This window comes from Neurospora tetrasperma (genome assembly GCF_000213175.1).
Source record: "Neurospora tetrasperma FGSC 2508 unplaced genomic scaffold NEUTE1scaffold_3, whole genome shotgun sequence".
Lineage (NCBI taxonomy): Eukaryota > Fungi > Ascomycota > Sordariomycetes > Sordariales > Sordariaceae > Neurospora > Neurospora tetrasperma.
Window position 1 is genome coordinate 4090195 of NW_009799101.1, and position 14472 is coordinate 4104666.

Sequence of the window (14472 nt, forward strand, 5' to 3'; positions counted from 1 at the left end):
TCTTCTTCTTGTGACATGGTTGGCTGGTTTGGATTGCGACCTTGGGCTCGATGATACCACTTTTACTTCTTGTGTCGCGCTTTGTTGCACTTGTTCATCTTTTCGCTTTATTATATAACAATATCCTGTTACATTGGTGGTGGCTGCTTTTGCTTTGCGGTTTTGGATATTCTGTGGGGGTCTGCTTCATTGGCATCTATGGGCTGGTTGCTGTTGAATATGTCGTAGGTAAACGTGAGATGGATCGAGGATATGAAGGATGGCGGACTCGTGGTGGTCTTGTATATGAATGAGATTTATGTATGTTATAATTTTGTATTGGGTGCGGCATCATTCATCATGCTCTGGTTAGGGATATAATGGGAGGAAGGGAAGGGAAAAAGCGGAGCAGATGAAGAGCTGAAAGCCCTAGGTGAAACAAATCATCATCACAACATCATCGTAATACATGCAGCATACCGTGTCAGTCAGTCTTGAATACCAGTTTCCAGCTGAACTTTCTTGATGAACACAAACACGAGCCGTGGGAAGCAAGCAAGCAGTTAGCCGCAGCGATAATGTTGATGTCGATCGTGTATCACGGCATTTGAACTGCCCGTACGTGAGGTAGCACACTACAGTACTACTTTCACCAATTTAAGTGGCTGGCCGTCGACATGGCGTTAGTCCACAGCTTCCGACCTCGCCGAGATCCGGGCAGACCACTTACACTATGGAATATGTATGTAGCTAGTGTAGAGGCCGGAGATGCAACTGGGACGGGGGCTTTCGGGGCGGCCAAGCAATGCACTGACGGGGAAGCGCTGGATGGGGAATTTCCTGAGGGGAAAACTGAAGCTGCCACAATTTTTATCAGATGGTTTGATAATCTTTGGCCAATCGGAAATCACTGCTGCTGGCACCAAGTGGGGTGTAACCTTGTCAGCGGGCGTCATCGTCAAGCGGAAAGTAGGAAAATGCTCAGGTCACACTCACTGCTCACGGAGGGGGCACATGCTGGAGTGACTGACTGGAGTCACCTACTGCGTGACATGGAAGTTGCCAAGGACCCGACACCACTAGTTTATTTGTATCGATACCTTTCTGTTTGGCTCTACATTATTCCACTTCTTCACACAGGAAGGACAGGGCAAACTCGTTCGTTCGTTGCTTCCCCTCCTCCTCTCTTCAGACGAGATGGACGACCCACGGGGCTTCATCCATCGGGCCTGTAGTGTAGGAATGTACTGGCCTGATGATCTTGGGAAAGCGGAACTTGACTGAGACAGGCGCGGCCACTACTACGTGAAACGAGCTCTGAACTAAGCGGAGCGGGGGTGAGACAACTGATTGACTGACTGAACCTTGCAACAGAAAAGGCAGCAGCAACAAACCTTTGGACTCTGGCTTTCTTGTTGGGTTTTCATCCAACTTATCAATCCAACGAATCCAACCCCATTCCCAGCGCCGGGATAACCTTATGCGCGGCGTGGTCCTATGGAATCCAAACTCCGAACAGTCACCCTAGATTGGCTGCCTTTTGTCCTATGGTCGACCTGTTTTCCTACGTAGGTATCCTCCTACATATCCTTACTGGACCCATCACATCAACTGAGGTGACCGGAGGCTGTAAAATGGACCAAAAGTGACGACCTCGTGGATACCCTTCACAACGCTTACAAGGGGTCGACTATCCTGTCCTGTACCTACGCCGAGAAAGCACGCAGCAAAGGTTTCCATTTTGGGAGCGCAATCCTACGCTGTTCGCCGCTGTTACCGCTATCACATTCAAGAACTTGATACCACCCAACACGTCTCCTCTCACCTAACCTTGGATCATTGTTGCCTACTTACCTTTTCGTCTTTTCTCTTTCTTCATTTCTTTGCATCTTTCTTTTCTCCACTTCATTCTCTATGAGGCTGGTTTTGTGAATTACTTCCTCGTCGATAATTATCTCCGGACAGGCCACATGTGAAATTAAAGAGGTGGATTCAACAGTACCCTCAGTTTCATTATACTTTACAAATTTCCCTCACGCCACTTGAAACAAATCCAAACAGCATCCGCCTCCTTTGGAATCACCAAAAAGCATTCATGAGCAGCATTATTCGGCAAACATAAAATTAGCGCAGCGGCAAGATGAGGCCCGACGACGACGAGATAGGGTCACCTCTCTTACATGGCCACTTCTCAACGGAACATCTCGAGGTCGGCAGTGACGGAGGAGACTATGGCACGGCTATTACCCCTCTATACGAGAGTGATTGCGTTACGCCCGAATCCGATATTCAGGAGGGAGTGAGACAAATTGAAGCTGTCTCGAGGGCGTGGACCAAGTCTGCTTTGATTGTAGCTTATATGAGGTTTGTTACGTCCAATCCGGTGTTTTGTTCGACAATTTGGACGAGGATTGCTAACACGGCTTGCTTGAAAGCATCTTTCTCATCGCTTTCACAACGTCACTCGAGGGTCAGGTCACATATGCATTAACGGCTTTCGCTGTTAGCTCCTTCAATAACCACTCTCTGTTGTCGACTGTGTCTGTTGTTCAAAATGTTGTCAATGGTGGGTTGAGAACTGCAGAGTGACCGAATATCTTAGGGGACAAGAAAACTAACAGTTACCAGCCGTCATCAAACCGCCTATGGCCAAGATCGCCGATGTCTTTGGCCGTCTTGAGGCCTTTGCTATTTCCATCGTCCTTTGCGTACTTGGCTACATCCTCATGGCAGCCTCCAAGAACGTGGAAACCTACGCTTCGGCACAAATCTTCTACGCGGCTGGCTCAACGGGTCTGCAGATTCTCCAGCAGGTCTTCATTGCAGATACCAGCTCTTTCCTCAACCGAGCCCTCTTCTCCAGTCTGCCAGACAGCCCCTTTCTGGTCACGGTTTGGATCGGTCCGCTGATAGCGTCAGCCATTCTGGCATCGACAACCTGGCGATGGGGCTATGGCATGTGGGCGCTCATCCTGCCCGTTGCCTTTCTCCCTTTGGCCTTGAGTCTGTACCTCAACCGCCGGAAAGCTGAAGCACTAGGCATCCTCAAGCCAAAGCACTATCGCAGCAACAATAACCACGGCACCACCAAGACCAAAATCCGCCACATCCTCCTCCGCGACCTCGACATCATCGGCACTCTCCTCTTCAGCGCTGGCCTTTCCCTGATTCTGATCCCCTTAACCCTCATCTCCCGCTCCCCCCAGGGCTGGCGCGACCCTAAGCTCCTCCCTATGATTATCCTCGGTACCTTCCTCCTCATCCTCTTCCCCCTCTGGGAATCCCGCCCCAACCTCGCTCCTCACCCCCTTTTGCCCCTGGACCTCCTCAAATCCCGCACCTTCGTCGCCGGCTGCAGCCTAGGGTTCTTCTACTTCATGATCTTCTACATCGCAGTCCAGCCCTACTTCTACTCCTACCTCCTCGTGGCTCTCAACCTCCCCGTCAACCGCGCAGGCCAGATTACCCAAACCTTTAGTTTCGCCTCCACTATCGCCGCCATCCTGGCCTCCCTCGGCATCCGCCAGAGCCGATCCCCGCGCCCCCGACCGTTCATCATCACCGGCGCCTTACTATACACCTTCGCCATCGTCATCCTGCTCATGACCCGCACCAAGGGCGTGAGCATCCACTCGCTGTTCTCAGCCCAAGCCGTCCTCGGCGCTGGTGCGGGACTGATGCACGTCGCTACGCAACTGGCCGTGCAGGCCTCGTGCGGCGACAAACACGCACACGTCGGCGTCGCCACCGCTGCGTTTCTTACCTTGGTGGAAGTCGGCGCGGCCGTGGGAGCTGCCTTTAGCGGCGTCATCTGGGGCCGACTGATCCCGCGCAAACTCGTCGCTTACCTCCCTGACGCGCTGAAAGGGGAGGCCAAAAAGATATATGCTAGCGTGGTGGTGGCAAGGAGTTATCCCTGGGGAAGCGTAGAGCGGGAGGCGATTGCCAGAGCGTATCAGGAGACGGTCACGGTGCTTCTAAAGTTTGCGCTGGTGTGGTGCGTGCCGCTGGTGGTGGTGGCGCTGTTTGTCGGGGATTATAGGCTTGGTGAGGGAGGGAAGTGGGAGGTGTGGAATGGGAGGGGGCTGGTGGTGGGGACGGGGGAGGAGGCGATTGATGAGCGGGCGAGGAGGATGGAGGAGCGGGTGGAGTGGTGGAGGTTTTGGGTTTGGATGGGGAAGGGGAGGGGGTATTATAAGAGAATGAGACCTGGGAGGAGGTTGTAAGGTGATAGGTTCTGTTTTGGATGTTGGATACGAACTGACTGTTGCTGTTGCGATATGGGAACGTGGAAATGGGATATACCAAAGGGAACGTCAAGGTTGGTGGAATCTTCAACGTGGAAGTACAGCATTGGATTGATTAGTTAGACAGCGTGTTTGTTAGGTCGGAGGATAGCGATGATACCATGATTGATTGATTGCGGATTTCTTCTTTGTGTATAAATAGGTTGAGATAGATTTCAAGATATGTGGATAAGATCAACCTTTTCGTGTGGTATACTGGCAACTAAAACAGTGAATATGTGCTACGACTTATCTCGCTCGATGACAGCTAGACAGCAGCCATCCAGGTAAAATCATAAAGTTCAACGGCAAGCTGTCTCATAAAATAACGATATCCTATCAATAACGCCACAACAATGCATTCCACGTATTTCCTCATGTCACTCTCAAGCAACACTCAAACTACCAACAACCGTGTCGCCTCTTATTCTTCCATGATCTTCGTCTCAAAATGGAACCCAGCCTTGTCCAACCTGTCAATGAACGGCTGTCCCAAGCAAGCAGGCGTGTAAATCCCACCACCACCAAGCTGTTCATCCACGCTCTCCTCCTCAAGCAACGTGGCAGCCGCCTCAGCCAACAAGACGCCGGTATCTGTTCAGTCCGTTAGCATATCTCACTCGTAAGTGTCCCAACAACCGCCCATCCAGTCAAAAGGGGAAGGATTATAAAAACTCACAATAATATACCGGCCCCCGAAACCAACACCGTCCAAACGCCCTCTTGTTCCCCTCCTCTTTCTCCTTTACTTCATCAACACCAAAATCAGGCTTCGCAACCCCCCAATACTCCAACTCATCCCGCTTCGCCACTTCCTCCTCCGCTCCCTCGCCCGGCTGATAGACAAACCTCTTGGCTATCTTCCTCAAAAACGGCGTAGCCATGACTAGTCCCAACACCATCAACCCCAAATGGATAGCCACTCCGCTCAACCAGTTCCGGGGTTTCATGTACTGCTTAAAGCTAAACCGGGGACCATAACTCTCGTCTTCTTCTGCTTTCCCCTTGTTGGTACTTGCCTGCGAAAGCAAACCCCAAGTGCGCTGCACGATCGCCGCGTCCGTCTTGGCTGCTACCGACGTCGTTCCCAGCCCCAGAATGGGGGTGGTCGCTAAGCCAGTTACCTTGGTGATCCACGTGGTGCGCCGTTCGGCGAGGTCTGGGTTCGGATGCGGGACGGGACTTAAAGCGTAGGGTTTATATGCTTCCTTCAACTGCTTGAGAGAAAAGGTCTCGAGAATGGTGAAGACTGTTGCTAGTGTGCCGCCCGAAGGAGCAGAGCGCAGGGTGTGGATGCTCAGCGTCACTTCGCCTGTTTTTGTTGCGGGACCGAACTCGCGCTTGAGTTGTTGCGAAAGGGACCAGGTGAGTAAGTCGGAGGGGGCGGATTCGATGCCGATTTGGGGAAACATTTTGGCTCCGGACTGCGCGGCCAAGGAAGAGTATTTGGTGATCATCTTGTGGACAAAGGGGACTTCGCCTGTCACATCAAAGTAGTGCGTGCCGGTGGTGGCGCAGGCGGCGAAGGCGGGTTCGCCTAGGGAGCCATAGGGTCCGACGGTGGTGAGCAGGATGAAGGTCCGGCGGCAGAGGGATTCGAGGGCGGTGCGGTCGGTGGCGGAGGAGACGATCTCGATGGAGGGCGGGAGCCGGTCCGGGTTGAGTTCTTGGAGCCGAGACACGACGGCTTCGAGCTTGGAGCGGGAGCGGCCGGCTACGGCCCATTTCAGGGTGGTGGGTAGGTGCGTGGCGATGTGTTGGGCTGTGTATTTGCCGGTGTAGCCTGGTGGTTGTTAGCTAGGTGTTGGATGTGAGCTTTCGGGTTGGGTTGAGTACTCACCTGAGGCTCCATAGACGACAATGTCGTAGTCACGACCGTGTTGTTTCAGAGGCATCTTGAGAAGATGACTGGTTTCGTCTTTGGATGGGAGTATTTTAAAGGGTAGTTGGGACTGTGTCTAGGTTCGGGACAGGTGAGTCTTTCACAACAAAGATTGGGGTGAAATCGATATCAAAGTGAACAAGAGAAGAAGTATGTCTCAACCCTTCAGTTCTTCAGAAGATTCGGGATGCCAACAGGAAAGAGCAGAGCGAAAGTGTCTGAGCAACTTAGTATAGGTCGAGATGATGCATCATTTATATGAAGATTTTGACCACGGGGGACCGCGGAAGGACCGCATCGGCGTCATCGGAACACCAACCCTTTTCCAAACATGCTCCGTCCCTTTTTGTTTGGCTTCCACCGAAGCGTAAAACACCACGCCATATGTCACCATTGCAACCGCTTCATGCTTGTCCAGCCGAGGCACAACAGCAGTTCCGCTGGGTATTCTGGATGCCATCCGAAATAGGCAAGCACCGCCGTTTCATGCGGTCAAGAGAAACGGATGAAGGAGTCTTGGGCGGGACGGGGCCATTGACAAAGTCTTCGCAGCCCGCAATGCCTCCCGCCGGAACACGGACCAGATCTGGAGTGCGCCCGAGATCGTCGATACAATGTCCGGTCCCTCCCTGATCAAGCAGTCCAGCAACCCCAGAGACTTCTCTGGATGTCGGGATTCATTCCGCTCAATGAAGACGTGAAGATGTCTTATTGGATAGTGTTACGGCTGAGTATCCGAACCGTTGTTTGTTGACAGCGCTTGAACACTGTACTGCAGTAGTAAAGTCCACCAAAGTGTCACTTGCGCAGACAGTGCGAACCTTGAGGGCCATTGCGGTAGGGACGCTGCGAGATTTGAGCTAGGGCGCTGCATGCTTTGGAAGAAACCCACATTGAGACTTCTCCGTAGGTAAGGTAGTCCACCAATTTGCAGAGTAGTGGTTCTGTAGTTGTGAAACCTGAACATCACATACATGGGGAGTCGGAAAGAGTTTGTAGGGTGTTCGCAGAACATTGGGGGCACGACAGGAGCTCCAAAGAGACGACGATGGGAGACGGAAGAAACGAACAATTGCTGGGTAACTGACAGAGCTGTTGTTGTTGGCTGATGTCACACAAGCGACGGGCGCGGGCCAGCTGTCAATCCGGAGCTGGCAGTGGCTCAGCTGCCAATGTGGGCAAAAGCCCCGCCAATGCCAAGACATTTGTCAGGCACACACATTGGCCCTGGGACAGAGTCCCGTCGGCAAAATGGTTCTGCCTAGGGTCCGAAAAAAGTTCCCGGGGTGTGGACCGGCCGTCGCAGCGCTCGCACACCACACAAGAGAAAAAAGCCCTGGCCTTTTGTCAAATTCGCACATCGCCAGCAAGGACGGTAGTTTTCCAGACAACGACCACCTCAACCAGCCAAAATGTCTAAGCGCACCAAGAAGGTCGGAATCTCCGGCAAGGTATGTAACTCTCCATTTCCAGAAAGAATGCGTTGCGGCGAGATGGCTAATTTTTGATTTGCAAAAATAGTACGGTACTAGGTATGTAACGACGGTTTCCTTCGACTTCACACTCCCTTGATCGACGAGATTCACCGAGGACATTCGACGACGACAACGAGACCAATGGCGACAAGACGACCGAGAACGAAGAACCACACGGCTGAAAATGACAAGCTTCCATGGGCGCCGACTGGTGGACGTGCTGAGGATGGAAAAGAGAGGGCATTCGACATGAGAACATGACTCGGCAACCAAAGCCAACAATCTGTGGGAGCGACACTCGAGCTAAATCAACAACGGCGACCTCTGCACCTTCAAAATTTCATGGGCCATTGCGAACGCCTTCACCTCGACATCGCTTTCATCACCTTCCCACGGACCTTCGATACTCTACTCGGCTCAATCAGTTCACAATGGAAGCATCACCACGAATGAATCTCGTCGATCACGCACTTTCAAACAAATCCACCGAAGGAACAGCATCACTAACCAACAATCACAAACAGATACGGTGCTTCGCTCCGTAAGCTGGTCAAGAGTCAGTACCCAACAAACCCCCACGCCCCGTCATCATCAGGTTACTAACAACCCCACAGAGCAGGAAGTGTCCCAGCACGCCCGCTACACTTGCACCTTCTGCGGCAAGAACACTGTCCGTCGCTCCTCCGTCGGCATCTGGTCTTGCAAGGCCTGCAAGAAGACCCTGGCTGGTGGTGCCTACACCGTCTCGTAAGTTTTCATCTGAACGGACGCCTCTCGACCGTATCTCGTCTTCTAACATTCAATTTCTAGCACCCCCGCCGCCGCTGCCATGCGCTCCACCCTCCGCCGTCTCCGTGAGATCACTGAGGTTTAAGGTGGTCGTTTAGCTGGCATTTTTGGTCTTTCGGGTTAGGTGTCATGGAAAAGGACAATTGGGGATCTGCGGATTTACTTTGGGATGAACCAGATTTCCTTCAATAACGAATTTGCTGCTACCCATTACGACATCACTATTGCGTGGTCTGGAGACGGGGCGATCTAGACAGGGAGTTTTACCGGCGTCTCTTTCCTCACATGAAGCATGGCTTGGGAAGATGTCTTAAAAGATCGCCAGGTTTGATTTTACGGTAGACAATGACCATGATACCCTTTCCTGTTGGCCAAATCCGACGACCCTCCAGCATTTCGGTGATTAGATGTCCGCAACCTCGTGTCGAGAACTATTCCCCTTCAAGCTCCCGGTTCGCGGGTTCCTGCATCTGCAAGACGCCAAACGATGAATTTTGAAGAGCTCTGAAGTTGTCCAACGACCGTCTCAAGAAATCAAAATGACGGGCACGCGGATGTGATAGAAGGACTGATTACTCCTTTTCTCCCGGGGAGATGACGGCATTAGATGGGGTACGTGAAGTGTGAGCTTGGCAAGAGGACCGGTCAGATGCGATTTGTGCTACGACAACCTAGACATGGTGAGCACAAGCTTCGCGGTTCAGATTTATACACCACGACAGTGCATACCCGAGTGATAATTGCGTGACAATCCCATGTTTTCAGCTCCTAGCTTCCACATTGCCACATCTCGTGAGCCTGCTTACAACAACACATGGGCCGAAACGCATCCCGGTATCAACTTGATCGTGAACAGGATTGCAGATAAGGAATCTCTAGCATGGGCAGCCAACGGGGTGTGTGATCCACTCTACCCCTGCCAAACCAACGACTCAACGAGGTCTCGAAGACTGTCCTCCCGGTCGTCTTGCACTCATGAGTGTCCGGGTGGCACTTGTCGATGCATTCAAAGTGGCATCATGTTCCCCTATGCAGATTCATCCTTAATAGCATCCAAAATCAAGAAACATCGGAAAGAAGTCATGAATTGTTACTGCCATTGACGCGATGAAAAACACATGACCCCATCGACCCTCACTGTTGCCTATAGTCATCCTAACATTTTTGTCGTGAGGAATTCTAAGATAGTGAACAAGTAGTCCTCAAAGTGACAGTCATCACCATAAATCAACAATAGCATCAGCCTATTACTTGGCGGTGCCTACATGCAACCGTAGAGGTACCTGGGCATCTTGAGGCAACCCTCTGTTATCCAGATCCAGACCAACAGTTTTGGGCAGGTACCTACTTATACTTAGCAAAAAGCGAGCAGGATGACCTATCACGCATCAAGGTTCTCATTCCATAATCGTTACATGGACTGTTTGTGCCCGTCACGATCTTGCCTACTTCCCCGCCCTTTTCATCCCGCGGGTGTCCTTCCTCAACTAGAATAATCATTTGATTGCCTGCCCGGACCAGGCGCTCGTTACCTCCATGCTTGGCGTTCGAGGCTTGGGAACTCAAAGGTTTTGGCAACCATGATAGTGTCTAGATTATTAGACCAACAAGCAACCGTGAGTCAGCTGGCTTTTCCCACGTGTCTTTTCGAGGGCGCTGGAGGGTGGAGAAATTCAAAATCACCGTCTTGCATGCAGTTTTTGGTGAGCATGACTAGTGTTGTAGGTACATAGGTAGTATGGGTGCTTACAGACTATGCCTGAGTTCCCTGAAAGTTGAACATCAACCCCCGGCCGGGGGTCTATACGGTAGGCTGAACACACACCTCCTCCATGCCTGCACGGGCATGTATATTATCATCACAGTTGTCCAGTGCTGCTACCTACCTCTCCTAGGTACTACAGCTCCCGCTACTTACTATTTATGTGACCTCCGACCCTGTCCTTGGCTGGTGAATCTTGGGCGGGGCCTCGAATGGGATTGGTCCATGTCTCGGTTGCGTTTAACACGGGGCTTTGAAGGCGAAAAAAAGCCGTCTCCAGATCTGGAATATTTTGGCAGGCATCACTCAGTCTTCCTTCTTTTCTTGCTCCAACAAGCGTAAGCAGTGGCCTCTGGTTTCTCCAAAAAAGTCCAACGCTCGACCCTCCAAACAAACAACGCCCGTGCATGACAACGGGAACCCGGACCCTTCCTTGACTGAAAAAAAGGACCACAAAGGTTCTCGGATTCTCTTCAGGTTCTTGAGTCTGCCCCTCGATTCTACCTACCTACCTACACCTACCTCTACCTACTCGACACTGGGCTTTCCATCCGTTCGTTGAAGCTTTCAGGTTCCAGGTTCCAGGTCCCTTGTTGGCTTCCACCTTCTCTCGCGCTCGTTCGTGAGTGGCCCGTTCACGGCAACCTTGAAATTCCACTTTCTAGCTTGACGTTGCTTCCCTTCACCTGCCTGGCATCCCGTCACCATTCACAAAACGGATCCGACCTGTGACCTACCTCTACCGGACCTCCATCTGCACTTTGGCCGTCTTTCCCTCCCGCAACTCACCTCACCTTTTTCCACACTGCTTCCACCAGCGGCAAACTACTACCTACTTACCCACCTCCACTGCACAAACCCAAACCCACACCTGCTGCCGCAAATCACTTACACACCATTACCACCACCGCCAAAGCACCCGCCAGCACCGCCAACCATAGCAACATTCAACACCTCTTTGCTCGCCCTGAAGTGACCTAACTACCCACGTTATTTCATTTGGGACAGGGGAGGCTCATCGTCGCTTGCTTGGAGTGCTTGGTCAGGTAACTCCTTTAGACGTTGCCAATCGTGCCCTGCACATCTCATATTTTATCTTTTCAGTTGCATGACTTCATTACCCGTCTTTTGCCCAGAAGCTGCCTCTCTAAGCATCGCGCCACCATCCCAGTCGTGATGGCTGATCAGTGCATTGTCTGTCTAGAGACTCTAGACGTCCAACTACCCCCAGACCCACTCCCTTCGTCCTTCGTCAGCGCTCCTGCCGGCCCTGCTACAGGGGATCCAAGTGAGCCCGGAGCGCCCGCCGCATCCATCGAAGTAGACGCAGTCACACCCAAGGACGATGCCGGCAACAGCGACAACAGCCCCGTTAGCACAACCGCCAGCAACACAGGTACCCGGAAACACGACAACAAACACGACCATGTAGCCGAGATCCAAGTTTGTGGCCACGCGCTGCACGATTCTTGCCTACGACTATGGACCGACAAGGCCAATAGCTGCCCCATTTGCCGCCAGCAATTCCACCTGGTGCATGTGTACGACAAGATAGGAGGTGAGTTACGCTTACGGTTCCCATTGAAAATCACTGTGCATGCGGAAACAAACAGCATTGCTAACCGGTCTATGGCAGGTAAACTCCTGAGTTCCTACCATGTCGAAGATAAGAAGCAGGTAGCCGAGTTCGACCCCCAACAATGGCTTGACGAGAACCCCGAGCCCGAGGAGGATGTTAGCCTACCGTGCCCAGTCTGCAATCGCTCAGATAACGAGGAGGTTCTATTGCTGTGCGATGGGTGCGATGTGCCATATCATACATATTGCATTGGCCTGGAGAGGGTCCCGCCTAGCCACTGGTTCTGCATGGAATGTGCGGACGTGCTAGGTGAGGATATCAACGCGCAAGATGGGATGCCCGAAGACTTTGCGCCAGCTCCGAGAACCCGTCGTGGCTCTCAGAACGCCCGGCGCGAGCGCGGCAACTACTATTTCCCACGAACCCAAGGCAGCATGCGCCGGGCCAGGATAAGAGCTCGCTCTGACGAGTGGCAAGGTGCTTGGGGTAGGATTGCCGGCAGAGTTTGGGATGCCCTGAGCTTGGACCTTGACTATCAGGATGACGATGGTGACGATGGAACACTCGAAGACCTGGAGAATTACCGCCGCTCACAGCGACTTAGGGAGCAGGAGAGGCTAGAGCATGAACGGTGGCAGCAGCGTCTGATGATCGCCACTAGACTGGGGGCTCGAGACGTCTTTACCACCAACATGCCTAGTGTGTTTCAAAGTCGGTATATCCCGCGCGAACCGTCCCCTCAACAGACACGCGAAGAAGAACGCGCATGGGGTGCTTTTGAGATGGCCAGAGGTAACCAGGAGAGCTCCGCGAGTCGCAAGCGCAAGTCACGCTCCATTAGTGGTGAAGAAGTCGAAGCATCACACCATGAGCCCGAGAGGAAGCTGAAAAGGCCTCGAACGCGGAGACTACACACCCATCAGAACGGGGAACCATCCACCTCAGCGGCGAATCAGCCGAGTTCATCCACCACCGCCGGATCATCAGCATTCGCCGAAGCAGCGCCGTCTTTCTTATCGTCGTTGCTCAAGGAAGTAGAGATGAGCACGCCTTCTGAGGAGGATGGCTTCCGAGATCTTCCCGAATTTCCTGTTCCAGGAAGCATCGACACGGGGTCGCCGATTCCTACCTATGTCAGTCCCCGGGCAACAACACCGCCGATGGTCATGAGCCGGCCGAGTTCCCCTGGCCTCAGCTCCTATCTGGCCCCTGTCTATGCTCCGGCAAACTTTTCGCTCAACCGACCAACATCACCGACAGCTAAGACTTCCCGGTCGTCCTCGCCGAACAACAGACCTAGGAGTCGAACCTCGCCCGAGAACAGTGACACGGAGCAACAGCGCGGTCGTTCCCGCCAGCAAACTGGCTCGGCAGCCGCTGGTGGATCATCTTCGTCGGCATCGATTCCTATCCAGACATCGCTAGCGCGGCGGCCTCATCCCGATGCGTCACACAGATCCCCAGAGACATCGCCATCACGACCCGCTCTGCCTCTCGACGTCAAACAAAGCATCAACAGTATAGTTCGGGGAGCATTAAGGCCTCACTGGCATTCGCAGAAAATCACTGCGGAGCAGTACGAGGCCATCAACCGAGATGTGTCGAGGAAGCTTTACGAGGAAGTGAAGAATCCTGCAATGGATCTAGGCGAAGAGCTGAAACAGAGCTGGGAGAAGCTTGCGGCCAAGGAGGTTACTAGGGCGGTTGAACAGTTGAAGGCGTGAGTTGACACTTGGCTCATTGGGAGCTGACCAACAACATGCCCGACTATCATGATGCCCATCGCTTTCGATTGGCAGGGCGTTTCGGTAATGAGGGTTCCAGAGCTCTGTGGGGATTACATTGCAGGTACAATGAGGGCTTGGAAACAGAGCAAAGTGTGAGCGCGGAAAAAGGCGTCGAACTTGGTCCAGCATCCAAGCGGTTGCTGGCACGGAAGCTTTGCATCAGTCATCGTTGATCAGGATGAAGCTTATGTATTGGGCATGATAGAAAGGAGAAGTACTTTCTGATCACTCATGTGATGTATATGTTAGATGGTGTATGGTATCAGGGCCGGCTGGGGCGAATCTGGGTAAATATCCTGGCGGACAACTGGCGTGCGGTAGCTTTTATACATTAGGATCTTTTCAATGAACAGACATGACTATTTTTTGCATTTTGGTCATCGTTAAGGAACTTGGACTATGTAGTGTAGTCCACAGTTTCCGGCATTGAGCAAGGTGTGCTGAACAAGTCGGTTGATAACGTGATGACTGCTCATTCTATTCTTGTTCATCTTTTTTGATAGTATACTAACTTGTCCATCCAATCTGATACGTAGCCTAGTAAAGATTCGGAAAGCTTGTCCGAACGCTAGCAAGGAGGCAGGTCTGATAATTCTATGAGATGAAGCACGCATATATATATATCATGATCAGCGACATGGATGGTGGGAATGAATATTTTGAGCTGGGCAGTGATGTGCATTGCGGCGTAGCTGAGACTTCAGTAGAAGATGGAGGAACAGTATCGGGGTAATCATGTGGCCGTGCTTGATCGCGACATTGACCGGAGTGACGACAAGCAAGTGTCGGGGATGGAGAACGATCCATGAATGACCTCAGAGTCCATATCCAAAGCCAAGGAATAGATCGACAGGACACCAAGCAGCCAGACAACACGCGTGCCACAAAAACGAGGCTTGAGAAATTCGAGACGGGGAAGCATTTCATGAAGGC

The 14472-nt window shown here is 52.3% G+C and overlaps 5 protein-coding genes across 5 annotated transcripts; 4 read left to right on the forward strand and 1 right to left on the reverse strand.

The window, feature by feature from the left end:
* Nucleotides 1–2056: 2056 nt before the first annotated feature.
* NEUTE1DRAFT_63985 (siderophore iron transporter mirC) lies at nt 2057–4475 on the forward strand (the record flags this gene model as incomplete). Its single annotated transcript, XM_009853022.1, has 3 exons — nt 2057–2343; nt 2415–2545; nt 2608–4475. 3 exons carry the CDS (start codon nt 2120–2122, stop codon nt 4203–4205), a joined length of 1953 nt encoding a protein of 650 aa, XP_009851324.1.
* Nucleotides 4476–4689: 214 nt separating this feature from the next.
* On the reverse strand, nt 4690–6160 carry NEUTE1DRAFT_42863 (uncharacterized protein; the record flags this gene model as incomplete). Its single annotated transcript, XM_009852028.1, has 3 exons — nt 4690–4859; nt 4972–6048; nt 6106–6160. The coding sequence occupies 3 exons, from the start codon at nt 6158–6160 to the stop codon at nt 4690–4692; spliced, it is 1302 nt and encodes a 433-aa protein (XP_009850330.1).
* Nucleotides 6161–6761: 601 nt separating this feature from the next.
* NEUTE1DRAFT_42150 (uncharacterized protein) lies at nt 6762–7061 on the forward strand (the record flags this gene model as incomplete). Its single annotated transcript, XM_009851988.1, has 2 exons — nt 6762–6844; nt 6929–7061. The coding sequence occupies 2 exons, from the start codon at nt 6762–6764 to the stop codon at nt 7059–7061; spliced, it is 216 nt and encodes a 71-aa protein (XP_009850290.1).
* A 382-nt stretch (nt 7062–7443) lies between these two features.
* NEUTE1DRAFT_95032 (60S ribosomal protein L43) lies at nt 7444–8784 on the forward strand (the record flags this gene model as incomplete). Its single annotated transcript, XM_009853023.1, has 5 exons — nt 7444–7598; nt 7669–7679; nt 8147–8178; nt 8237–8369; nt 8433–8784. The coding sequence occupies 5 exons, from the start codon at nt 7560–7562 to the stop codon at nt 8494–8496; spliced, it is 279 nt and encodes a 92-aa protein (XP_009851325.1).
* Nucleotides 8785–11349: 2565 nt separating this feature from the next.
* NEUTE1DRAFT_82672 (uncharacterized protein) lies at nt 11350–13906 on the forward strand (the record flags this gene model as incomplete). The annotated part of the gene is made up of 3 exons (XM_009853024.1): nt 11350–11417; nt 11463–11731; nt 11810–13906. 3 exons carry the CDS (start codon nt 11350–11352, stop codon nt 13474–13476), a joined length of 2004 nt encoding a protein of 667 aa, XP_009851326.1.
* Nucleotides 13907–14472: the final 566 nt, after the last annotated feature.